Here is a 12,923-nt window from a genome sequence, read left to right on the forward strand (position 1 = left end):
CTGCCACCGCCCCCGTGGGAGTGGGAGTGCTTGTGGCCCACGCCGTGGTGGCGGGTTAGCCAGGGGTCCTTTTGTTTTTTCTTTTTCATATGGGGACTCGAGTGTTTGCTCTTGCCGCTGCCCTCGTCCGACGAGCTGTGCCTTTCTGAGGAAGAAACCTTGATTTTCATTTTCAGCTCCTCCTTACTGGCACCCTTTTCTGTGGGTGGGATTGGAATACGGAGTTTGAGAGAGCCACCCTTCTCTTTCTTATCAGACAAGTGTTTTTCAGGCTTCTCTGCATTTGCAATAGGAATTTTCATTTTAATGGGAGACGTAACAGAACTGCTGGCTGCCTGTGGCTGCAGGTGCTTTTTATGCTGCTGCTCGCCTGGGGTAGCTACATAGTGTTCTCTGACATCCAGTTCCAGGGTTTCTAGTTTGCGCTTCTCTCTATATTTATCCAAAGACATTTTTTGAGGAATTATTACAGGAGCAGCAACTTGTCCATGGTGTTTGTTTGCTGACTTATGAGAATATTCTTGTTTGACAGTAGAATGCTCAGCAAGTTTGTCAGGTCTGTGGTGTACTCCGGAGTGCAACTGTACAGATGTCCCTGGTTGGAAGTTCATGTTGTACTGACTAGCAGGCAGCGCCTCCTGCTTCTGAGAGTATATTTGTTCTGTCCTTGTTTGTTCTTGGTGCTGAGGCCATTCCTGGTGTGATGCCAAACTGTATGAGGTACTAGGCATTCTTGTAGCTAATATTGCCAAATTTTCAGGTGCGTGACTGTCTGGAACAGAAATACTTCCTGAGGTCAGAGGTACTGGTGCAGGAAATGATGTTGATGGTTTTTGGAAACTTGTGTTTGCAGCTACACCAGTAACTGTATCCACCAGAATGGAATTCTGGACCAAAGACGAACCAAGAAGCGAGTTCTCAGATACCTGTCCATCACCTTTAGGTTTCTTAGCTGCCTGATTAGCCTAAGCAAAAAAGAAAGAAGTGAGAAAATACAGCTTAGAATACTTGTACGGTCCATTTGAATTTAGTTCAGAGGTGAGGAGAAAAGCTGGCTCAAGGTTTCACCACCTCCTAACCCAGACACAGGAATAAAGAGCAAGTACAGCATAACTAAACTTTTCCCCCTGGTTCATAATTCTCCTAGAAGTGCAGCTCTTCTTGCTAGACACTGTTACAGGAAAATTTCTTACCCGCCAATTTCTAATTCTCTTGAGCCTGCTAGGTGTTTTCTCCAGTATTTGCAGAAACTCGTGAGTTAGCTCTGCATAAGAAAAAGACAAGCCATTTTTACATCTGATTCTGTTAAAAACAGATAAAACTTAGTCTAAGGTCATACAGCTTTTGCAGTAGTTACTACAGTCTGTGCTTTTAATAGCTGATTTAATATTTTAATAAAAAAATTGTTAGGCAAGTGTTGAACAAAAAAGTCTACAGTGTTTCACTGGGACAGACTTCTGACCACTACACACATTCTGAAAAACAGGTTTAACTATAATATTTTGTTTTTACTCGTGCATAACCTTGATTTGTTAGATCAAAAACTATAGAAACAACAGTTCCTAAAATAACATACTTGCCATTCAGCCTGGACATTTTCTGTATGGAGTTAAGCTTCCTTGAAAGTATAAATTTCTAAGTCACTAAGTCTGTCATTCCATCAAACTTCAGGAACAACTAAGTACAAGCTCTGTACAAACCACAGGCATCAGACCTTTGGAAGGACTCTGTTTCAAACAGCAGCTTTTAAATAATTTGTGTTTCAGACAGAGTAGCTGGCTGCGTTAATAAAACACAGATCCTTGCAATTAGTATGCCCACAGGAAAATGCAGGTCCCCATGCTTATCAGCTGCAAATAAAAATACTTTCCACTGAGACTCAATTCTAGTCATAAGCTAAAAATAACTGGGTACAGTCAGAATTTGAATGCAAATGTACACATTTTACAGGTGTGGAAGAACTGGCTTCTACAGAACTCCACAAGCAAGTCATAACCTCAGCTGCTCCCAAGTGCAAAACTACCTCAGCCCTTTGGTCTACCCGAGTCTCTTAAACACGCCAGCTCCATAAATGCTTGAAGAATTAACTGATGCTCACAAGAAGCTCACAGCATTCCCTCGTGGGATTCTACAAATGCAAACAATGCATGCTTACCAAAGCCACAAACCCACAGCCAGGGGGGAAGGAAGCAGTCTGGTGTTTGGAACTGCAGCTACAGCTTAAAGAAGCCCAGTAAGACAGAGACGTTTGAGCCTGCACTTTGAAGCTCACACTAGTTCTGTGCTTCCCATGACATCTACTAAATTTCTCACTTCAAAAAACACCCCCAAATTGCCATTAAGAACAGCTCAGCAGAGGAAAGCAGCAGGTACAGGGAGTCAATGCTGGGCCATCTGAAGCCTGGAGATCACCACCACTAATCTGAAACAAATGTTTCACTCCAGGACCAACAAAGCCCAACGCATAGATCTGAAAGCCACAGGAGCTCCCAACTCCACTACAGCAGCACATCTGGGCCCTAAATTCAGACTTCATTGTAGTAAGTACTATCTTAGAAGACAGTAAACTTCTAGGTATTTGGTGTTCTAGGTGTATGCTTTCTTCAGGAAAGAAGCCATTTGACAAGAAAAAATATTTTACCACAGTCTGAGATCCCACAAGCTGTACCAAACTGTTAACATAGAACTGCCTTCATAAACACAGCAATTTTACGTACAGCCTTATGAACACTGTCACTGAAACAACACTGAGGTACCTGAACCAATCAGGCTGCATGAAATTGCACTGACAGATTTCCATCTCTCTCTCGGTTCTGAAAAGCATTTAAAAGAAGGATTCTATCGTGCACCTCCAAAAGGTATGTGGACACCCCAGCCAAGAGGATGAAACTAAAGTCTCAAAACCAAGTTTGTCTTCTGAAGTTCTCCCCACTCCTATCCCTCTCTTTCACTGAAGATACAGTACACGAAGTCAGTGAGACTTAATTTCAGCTGAAAGCTCTCACTACATACTATGTTCCCATCCTTACATGAATAAACTCTTGAATTTCAAAATGAGAAAGGAATATGACTTACCATCTAGTAGTTCTAGAGTAACTGAGGGATCTACATATTCCCACCAGTGTTTTCCATCAGTGGATACTGGAATCTCCCAGTTGGACCACTTGCAGGCCAAGTGAATGCACACACATGCTATCACTGTAGGCTTGTACTGAAGACAGAATGTGGTAAGGTGAAGGCTGTTGCACAAATTTCGTAATGAGGAACCAAAGGAAATCAAACATGTAAAACAGAAAACCCAAACAAATCAACCATTAACATACAGAATGAGACAGCTTCTCAATCAACAGCAGTTAAACATTTTGTTGAATAAATTCATAAGATATCTTAACTGCCCTAAGAAAACAATGGGTAGGGCATTTATCTGGTAGAAAAGTTTAATTTGGTTTTGCTATCAAAAGCCTGATTAACAGTAAATAAATGTAGCGGTTATTCTACTATACTTAAGTACTAAAAAGGGCAGTATAATATGGTCAATTAAAATTCTGCAGTAAAATGCACAGAGCTGATTGTGCAGTCTCTGAATGAGACAATCAAGATCCCCAGCAGTTCCACAGAAGCCAGGTGAGTTACTTGTGGGCTTTGCTTTCACCAGGCCCGGATTTGTGACATTTGTGACCTTGTCTTCAGCTTCCAGCACCACAAACACATTGGTTCACTTTCACTGCTCTAGCATAACTTCTCTTAACAGCTGTTTAAGTACAGAATCTTTCCCATCAAGGAACCACCAGGATTTATTTATTTATTTTGAACAGTTCTAATAACCAGAAGATACTGGTTAAAAACAGTATCTACACAAAATGTAATCCTCTTAAATAAAGGTGAAGTAGTTTTGCAAGAGGCAAATTGAAGTAATCAAAAAATCCAGACTGAAGTCTGCTCTTTAATTCTTTCTATTACAGGCTGTGTCTATAAAACACCCATCTGAAATCCCAGAACTATAAATTTATCTAAGTACTTAAGTTTTAAAACTATATATTAAGATTAAAGAGCTGTCTCTAAAAGAAATAACATTGTGTGAGTACTAGTCTATCTACAAAGAAAAATGAGCTATTTGAAAATATCTTAGGCCCACTAGAATTTTATAAGTTAAGACTGGATCAATATACTTAAAGTTAAGAGAAAACTGCCATTAACTACAAGTGTAAACTAAAAATAGTTTTGTACTTACCAAGATGCTCGGATTTCTAGGTTAAGTTTATCTCTTTGTAATCTTTAGCTGCTATTCAGGCTACCAGTTTTAGACTTATGCACTCACAATCGAGAAAAAGTCATCAGAAAGCACCACTACACTTCTCATTGTGCATTTAAGCCCTTTGTGCCGTCAGGCCCTTGTCCAATACACCGCACTGCAGGCGGGGAGGGAGCACCACTGGAGGTGGCCCAGTCCCCCGCTGCAACAAGGGTAAGACACATCAGGGGGCCCTGCAGTAAAGGAAGCTATAGTGTGCTACAACAGTGCAACAAAGAGGTTCAGGATAACAACCTGTTGGTAGCCATGAAATAGGATGTCTGTGCCAAATCCTTGCTTGCTGTAAGAAAAGAAAAACAGAGGGATTAAAGAGCTGCACTGACTTGTCAGGTTCATTCCAGAATTCAAGCAGTTTTACCTTCCAAAATCACTTCTGGGTATTTCTAAAGAAATGGTCTGACTTTAGCTAACTAGCCTTAAAAATAATCTTTTCTGAGACACAGAAGAGGCTGTTACACTCAGCACTGGAGCTGGACCTGTCACTCCCATCAGTGCCCCTCCCTCCCCCTGTACAGCCCACAGGACAGTTCCCCTCTGCTGATGTATCCCTCCAACACCTCACAGGTGAGCACTCTCCTCTGGGAAGCGCTGCTTCCCCACCCTCACCTGCAGGGGATCCCTGCCTTAACCTGGGAGAGCAGCAGGCAGTCAGTCCCAGCCAATTCACAGCACAGCGCTCGTCCTGCTCTTGGTGAGGAGCATGGCAGGACACCCTCCCACCTCCCCGCAAACAGCCACATCTCTTTCCCAAAGCCCTGTAACACAGCAAGCCCCCATGCTACATGGGAAAAAAATTCAGAGTTTTCTGCTCCTTCTAATTAAGAGCACTGTAGTCATAACATTTTGTTCCACATTTGTTAAACCTATGGCAAAGCTTCGATAGGAAACAGACAAATTCATTTGAGTTAGTCAGAAAAAAAATACCAAAACAAACCACAGGACTGCAACATGCCAGAAATGAAAAACTGATTTAGGCTGTTACAGGCACAGAATGCTGACCCCCTGGAGTGACACCCCAATTCTCCTCACTCAGGTAAGAGAACTTACTGTAACATGCATTTAATGGAATAGCTGGGCACAAGGGGTTTAACCGCAGATTGAATGCAGCCTTCATTGAATTCTTACTTTGACACTATCACTTGAAATCAGTGCTACCTGCAGAAAGCGTAGTGTTGAATTTTACGTCAAAGGGAATACTTGTTAAACTTTTATTTTAATAATACTATTTCTATAAAGTTTGAGAAATACTACAGTGGCTTTTAAAATTTAATTTTTAAAAAGCATATTAAAATGTGATTTAACTCAACTTCTAATGATTGCCAAGGAATAAAATTCAGATTTATCTTTCTGCTACACAGCCAGGCAGTGCCATAATCTGAGAAGAATGTGGAAGTAGCAAAGTACCAGGATCTGTTCCTAAATACGAATTCTACTAATCCATAATAATCAGAAGGTGAACTGACAATGTATTAAACTATAATATTTAGTTTGCACACTGTAATAGTAATTGCATGCCAAAAAACCATGTAGTTCAACCTCTCCCTCCCATCTAAAAAAAATGTAAGGTGGAATTAAAAAAAAAAAAAAAGTGAAATGAGACTGTCATAACAAATAACACACAATGGTTGAGTAAGACTGAAATTGATGTCTTGCTCTTCATTTTTCATCAAAGCAATGCCTAAAGGATCTTCAATGATTTATATACTCTGTAAAGTTACATGTTTGAATTAAGGGAGCGAGACCAAGAAGCATCTCTACTCTCACTGAAATGTCCCTTTTGAACAAGGAAGAAAAGCAGATGCCAGAAAACTTCTATTTAACATCAGCTTGAAAGTTGAGTAAATCAAAACACATACCTGGAAGAAAAGAATCACATCTTGAAACACACACTTTAGCCTCAATCAAAAATTACTGTGTTAAATACCTTACCTATACTACAAGTAGTATGATTCTGTTTCAACTTATTTACAGCTAAATAATACTCATTGCCAAAACCAGCAAGAAATGTCAGCTCACAACTAAAGCCTTTGATAACACAAGGCACAACTGAAAATATCCATCCCAAACTCTTCTATGTAGGGCAGCTTTGGTTTAGCAGAATCCATCAGTGAAATCAAATCTAATGAATTTTGGTTCCTGTATTTTGGTGCTTTATTTCCATTATAGTAGTGGAAAGTGCATCTCCAAATATAAATCATCTTGAAGCAGAGACTAAAACAAGCCAGCAGAGCTGCTCTTATAACTCACAAGCTGCAGGACCAATGGCTACGACACCAGCCATGAATGACCAGTTTAAGATTTTAGCATTCAGGAGAGATTTAAAACATCCATCCTGTCTCACTGCTGCAGAAGCAGCCATAAGACAGGGATTAGTGAAATAGCAATCAATATTTTGAAACAGGACTTGCTGTCTGACACACCTTCCAAAAGGCTGTCTGCAAGAAAGTGCCAGCTGGAAGCCAAAATGCTTTTTATTGGGCATAGCCACACAATTCAACCACTTGCAATTCCAAGATCCCTGAGTCTTTTCTTCAACACAGCTTATCTTGGATCTTGGGATGCTCATGAAAATGTGACTGCCAAGTCCCATTAGGAGCTGGTACTGGCTATGCCTGGACCCTGACAACGTGTGAGCATTCCCCAGAAAGAGGAGACTGCAGATAAGCCAGTCAGCATCAGAAGAGAGAAGCTTGCTGAAGTCCTTCCGGCAAAAGCAAAAAGCCCCAGGCTCTGAACAGAGGGATGCTGGTGGGTGCCTGTTGTATCTGGAAAGGGCTGGAGGAGGCCATGGTGTAGGCATTCAGGTCTGAGCAGTCCTGGTGGCTTTACTTTCTTGAAAGTGTTTAAAGCTTGGGAACAGGCCCAGAAAAGCCTGAGGTCAAAGTTCAGAATGGGAAGGCCACCTGTAGCAGTGCTGGAGTGCAGCTGGTGTTTCACATCTTTCCACACCACTAAGATTTAAATTTTCCTCATGAGAACACCCTCTGAAAAAGCTGATGCATTTTCACCTCCTCTTCTGCTGACTTTGTCTTTCTCAGCCTGATTTAAGCAATGGCACCTGTGCACACAGATACTATGGGATATTTGAAGGATTTGACAGTGCAATTTCCACAAAAGATTAGTAAGGATCATGGGTGTCCGAGATACCTGATAACCTGCAGAGTAGCGAGAACAATCCTAGAAATCCTTGAGATCCCATCTCCCGTTCCAAAAGGTTGTGTTCCAGTACAGAGAAAGGAGTGGTTGAAGCCTTCCCAAGATGGAGATGAGGATACAGATTCCAAGTTTCACCAGAAGCAGGCTGAGAACAGACCAATTTTGCACCAGAGCGTAAGAGGATCATGCCATGGTCTTGGCACCAGGGCAGTTTCACTGCTGATCATTCAAATAGTGTTGAGGGCAGCAAGGTAGTGTGACATCAGAACAGTTTTTGGTATTTTGGTGGGGTTTTTTCCCCCCTTTTCTTTTTTTCCTTTCTTCTCTTCACTCCTGGAGCATTCTTGGAATGGGCACTGAAGCTTGCTGACAGGCCCTCACATATCCACTGCCTTCAGATTCCTTGGACCTGTGGGATCCTAAGGAATGATGGTCCTGTCTCCTCTTCTCAGTCTCTTGACACTGAGGAAGAATGGTGCAGAAAAAATACTAAGCCCACACCATTTTCCTTGTCTGCTATACTGACCAAACTGCAAAGATGGAACAATTTCATTAACCCATAAGCCTCTGAACACCAGAAGGAATAACTAGATATTGTATGCCTGAACATCATGAGTCATTATGTATCCATCCAGTCACCCCTTCTCTGCAAGGATCTGTGTTGTCTAATAATACCTTCAAAAAGGCTTTCAATCTTAGAGACGAATTCATTTTTTCTTTAGTTGTATGTTGAAGCAATTATATTTATTTGCACCAATTCCCACTTACTAGTTCATCTTCAGCTTCCAGCAATTGATTCTGCTGTGCCACTGCCAGACTAGACAGTCTTCTGACAAATGACTTGGCTGAATTTTTTGAGCATCATCAACACAACCTGGGTTTTATTTTTATTTTTTTCATTTTGTTTTTAAAGCAGATAGCTTACAGCTTATTAACAGGTAACAGTGACTGCATAAAACACATTACCCTGGATGCAGGACAGCAAAGTGATGGAGAAAATCAGCCATCCTCTGAGGCACTGCAGTTTAGCCAGCAAAAGGGCCCTTTCTCACCATATGACAATGCAGTGCACAAACCCTAAGCCAAATTCTGAAGTACACTCACAGACCTCAGCTAAATTTGCTGCCTCTTTTTTGATACAGTCAGACATTACATTCCTGCCTTCCTCTTCTCCCCAAACACAGAGCTGGAGGTTTTAATCCTACCAGTCTTGGTTAAGTTAATCATCCTAATCAAGAAAGGTATCTCTGCCTTCTGAAATGGTGCTTTTTGTCCAAGATGACGTTACAAGAACTGGATGAAGTAACCTTGGATTTCTTTAACTTCTCAGTCAATCCCTTTAGCACTAAAGGTTTAACACTGAGAAATCTTAGGTATATTTTGAAAGCTTCAGGACTCAGATATCTGAGTGTTGCATCTACTGACACTGAAAACCCACACTGTCCAATAAATAAATAAATGTTCAGGGATAGAGAACTAAACTCCCACCACTGTGTCTTTGAAGATCATCACTGTGCCCACAGGCCCGTATCTTTGTCCTCTCAATACATAAAACCAATGTTCCATGGCAATTATTCTGTCCTTGCTTGACTTGCACGCATGACTTCAGGTGTCATGCCTGATGTTTTAAATGAATTAGTTAATTAGTTTCCTTTTTCTTATTTTAATATAAGATACTCAAATCATGTGTTCACAGTCTACACCATTCCTAGGGACACGTCTCCCAAGGATTCCACTTGCATGCACACACACTAAGGAGCACACCTCCTTGAGTGAGCAGGTTTTCAAACATCAGAGACATTACATGCACTTTGCACCAGTCCTTGAGCTACATGGATTTTCAGCCCTCGCTGAAGTCTTCAGATTTCAAGACTTGATATCACTTTAGACTTCTAAGTATTTTTTCAAGTCTGATGACATTAAATACTAGTTTTAAAATGTCAAATTTAAAAATTCACAGTATCTTCAAAGTATGAATTTTGTCAGTACAAAAAATTAGCACACAAAACACAAAGGGAAAAGCTGAACTGCCTTAGACTGGTATCTACCCTTGACTAAAGGAAATCCAGTTTGTGTAGCAGTGTGCCTATAGGCTTGAGTGAAACACATTGATGTGGAAATCCTGAGGCAAAACAACATTGCCCCCACTCCTCCCCACAGCCCCAAACACCAAGCAGAAGTACAGGGGCTCCCCAAGATAGTAAAACGTGCTCACATTCACAGTGAGCAACAGCTAAGAAAACCCAAAGCAAAGCCCTACAGAGCTGCTGGTGCAGACTCCTGAGACTTCAGGTGCAACTGGACTCATGCACCAAGTCACAACCAAATCTGGGCAGAAAGCAGAGAATCATTACCTTACAGCAAGAATAGCAATAAAACTACTTTATATGCAAATAATTTACAGCACCAGTCCCACTCAGTGTCTGAAGACACTACACCAGTAAGCTACAGCAAATAAGAGACACTCTTCCTTGAAAGAACACCATTAATTCCAGCATTACTACAAAACAAATCTAGTTAACAGGATTAGGCTGTACCTAACTTTCGTATATTTTATAGAGAGAAAAGAAAAACCACCAAAAACTTTGAAGCACTTAACTTTGCATTTTTCACTGCAAAACCAGCTAATGACTAAAGACTAACAACCATGGTCTAATAATTTCAAAACAATTATTGCTTAAGAAACACAAAGTGAAAAGCTTATTTTAGATGCTTTTACAACTGATTCCTAATGTTTTTCATCCTACATCTTATAAGAGGGTGTTTTAATCTCTTTTTAAAGCTCCAAAAGAAACCAGTTTAAGAATTAAAGACATGCCAAAATGCCACAAAAATATAAAGAACAAATCAGGTTTCTAGCCAGTCACATTAATGAGCTGCATACAAGTTACAGGGTATATTTAACTAAAGGTTTGGGCTTTTGTACTACCATCCAAAACAAGTAAGCACACACTGCTCCAGAAAAACAATTAGTCACACCTATTTGCATGTGACAGCAGACGTGCTATGCACTCTCTTTATCCCTCAGTCCATTACCTGAAAAGATTGGCTAAGACAAAAAGCTGGCATTAGCCATAAATCGGCAAAACTACTTCAGAGTGAAAATCAGCAACTCAGAATGATACAGTGTATCTGGCCAATCAGCTTGCAACTGCTGACTGCTTCTGCCATTCCAGAACACATGGAACAGGTATTATTAAATTAAAGCTAACAAGAAAACAAAAAAATTATGAAGGACAGAGGACTGGACTCTTTATGAATCTCTAAAGGTTAAGATCAAGGTTTTAATAATTAATTTTAAACACACTCCTTAGATAACATCGTTGGTAAAGATCATATTAGACAAAGAACATTACTTTAAAATTTTACTAGAAAGGTAAAAAAGGACTTACAGAAGTGGTTAAAAGTCACTGACCTCTCACTAATTGTGTACATTTCACAACATCTGTGTGTGGATGTTCAATGGTAATCTCAAAACCTGAAGAGTTACAAATACATTTCAGAATTACACATTTGCATCTGTAAAATAAAAAGCAAACCCCTTATGTTTCCCCACAGACCTAAAATACTTGCTAAACCTTTGCACCGCAGAATAAGTAACACTATTTAACTGCCTTTTGTTCTTTACCTTTCCATACTTCTGAATGGCAGATGGTAAACCCACTCTGTGATCCATTATTAAAATATTCCTCCAGTAATCTCAAATCCTGTACACACATAACCTGGGAAATTACTTATTTTTAAAAGCTGAATATATCTGAACAATTTCTAGCGAGTTAATAAGTCAGTAAAAACTGTACTGCAAACACACTGAAATGTGTGTGTGCATGTGTACTTCTACTAATTGATTTCTAGCACTTAAACATGCTGCATGTATGAAAATACAAATTAAGTCAATTTGTAGATCAGTGACTTAAGAAACCTTTCTTGGCTTATGACATTGTTTTAAGAATTAGGTCACTACTGTGAGCTATTTTTTTTAACAATATACCCCAAGTGGTATTTAAGAATATCTGAGCAAGTCACTGTTCTCAGGCCTGCTGGCTGTAATTGTCTCCACAGTATTTTAAAGCCAGAAGAGTTTCTTGACAGAACATTCCACTTCAAATTTTGGAATCATCTGAATCCATTAAATGGTTACATACAACTTGTGTTGTTCAGACTCACACCTGCTCAATTATGTAATGCTTTTCTACAGAAAGGCATTTGGTATAAAGCTCTTTCCAACTGCTTCACGACACACAGAGCCAGCCTACTACACCATGTTACCTTATGGAAGAAATGTCAATGTAATTACTACTCAGAGCAAAATCAATTTGGAAGCCTACACATTTCGAACTCAAACTGTCAGAAACATCTCTTTCACAAGTACAGACACAGCTTTTTTCTCCACAGTGAACACAGCAGAACTGCTAACACGAAACTAAGTTCACAGGTCAGAAGTTATACATGGAAACAGTTAAATTCTAGTGTACCAATAGCACATCAAAAATCCAGTTACTTGGGTCCCACTACCTCTTCATGTCAAGTTGGCTGCACAGGAGGTATTTAGAAATACATACCTAAAGTCTGAAGCATTATTGTTTCAAGTATAACCAGCTCTTGGGCTTGTTGAAGGTATGCCTGAAACAAACAAGCAGACAGGTGAAGACACAGCAATCAATTGCCTCAGAACTTTATTCACACACTGCCTCTTTGATACCAGCACTGGCAACACAAGACCAGTACCCAAGCCAGTGAGCACTGACAATTCTTAACACTTCACAGTGGGGTTACTATCTTCCTCCAATACAAGCATTGCTACAAAATTCAGTTACACCTGCCTGTCATTCACAGGAAGATTAACTTAGTCTGGATCTCACACAATCTATTGCAGCAAAGCATTTTTGGGAAGTCAGGTGGGTGCTATAAGAATTTCAAGATGGAGCAATCTCTTCAAGTTTCATAACAAATAAGTGAGTCTAAGAAATTACATTAAGTAACAGAAAGATTTAAATGGTGTAAAAACAAAGGCTTTTTTCTAGGCTGCTGACAGCAATAACCCAGTAAGACAATGTAACAAATCATTAGATGAAATGTCATCTTTCAAGCCATGTATCTTTGAAACCATAACTTCCACCTACATCACTCTTTGTATCCAGTTGTGGCTCTTGAGGATGAAGACAGGCATTTGCTACTTTAATAACATGTTCAAGTTTCCGTGGCTGTTCTTCCACTTTTGCAGCCAAAAACAATGCCGTGGGAGACATTATCTGAAGAAGAAAAACATGTGTACTTTTAAACTTTTTACAAGCAGGACTCAAATTTTTATGGAGTCTAAACTAGCACAGAAAAGGTTTAAAAAGTTGGATTTGTGGCTTTTTTTTCAGTTTTTAAGTCATGCGAAGCAACAAAAATGTAACTAGTCATGTTTTATTTTCTAACTGATGCAATCCTCTCAGCAGCACAGGGAAAG

General features: G+C 40.0%; 2 protein-coding genes across 11 annotated transcripts in view; one reads left to right on the forward strand and one right to left on the reverse strand.

The window, feature by feature from the left end:
- Positions 1-3,069, forward strand: part of MAP3K19 (mitogen-activated protein kinase kinase kinase 19) — a 22,444-nt gene extending 19,375 nt beyond the window's left edge. Inside the window, 1 exon segment of the mRNA XM_017740113.1 lies at positions 1,951-3,069. The gene's annotated coding sequence lies outside the window, so the exon portion shown is untranslated.
- CCNT2 (cyclin T2) overlaps positions 1-12,923 on the reverse strand; it is a 25,759-nt gene that overhangs the window by 5,926 nt on the left and 6,910 nt on the right. For 4 of the 10 annotated variants that reach the window (XM_017740145.1, XM_017740139.1, XM_008638215.2 and 1 more), the window contains exons 2-8: positions 12,592-12,720; positions 12,031-12,091; positions 10,884-10,946; positions 4,547-4,592; positions 3,076-3,239; positions 1,194-1,264; positions 1-965 (exon numbers count right to left, since the gene is read on the reverse strand). The exon at positions 1-965 is cut by the window's left edge. In XM_017740145.1, coding sequence (XP_017595634.1) covers positions 1-965; positions 1,194-1,264; positions 3,076-3,239; positions 4,547-4,592; positions 10,884-10,946; positions 12,031-12,091; positions 12,592-12,720 — 1,499 coding nt within the window. Of the gene's footprint in view, positions 966-1,193; positions 1,265-3,075; positions 3,240-4,546; positions 4,593-5,359; positions 5,468-6,830; positions 7,931-10,860; positions 10,947-12,030; positions 12,092-12,591; positions 12,721-12,923 lie in introns of those variants that run through there. The other 6 variants (XM_017740140.1, XM_017740146.1, XM_017740143.1 and 3 more) reach the window with 6 other exon arrangements.

The sequence above is a fragment of the Corvus brachyrhynchos genome, unplaced genomic scaffold (genome assembly GCF_000691975.1).
Source record: "Corvus brachyrhynchos isolate BGI_N302 unplaced genomic scaffold, ASM69197v1 scaffold126, whole genome shotgun sequence".
Classification (NCBI taxonomy): Eukaryota; Metazoa; Chordata; class Aves; order Passeriformes; family Corvidae; genus Corvus; species Corvus brachyrhynchos.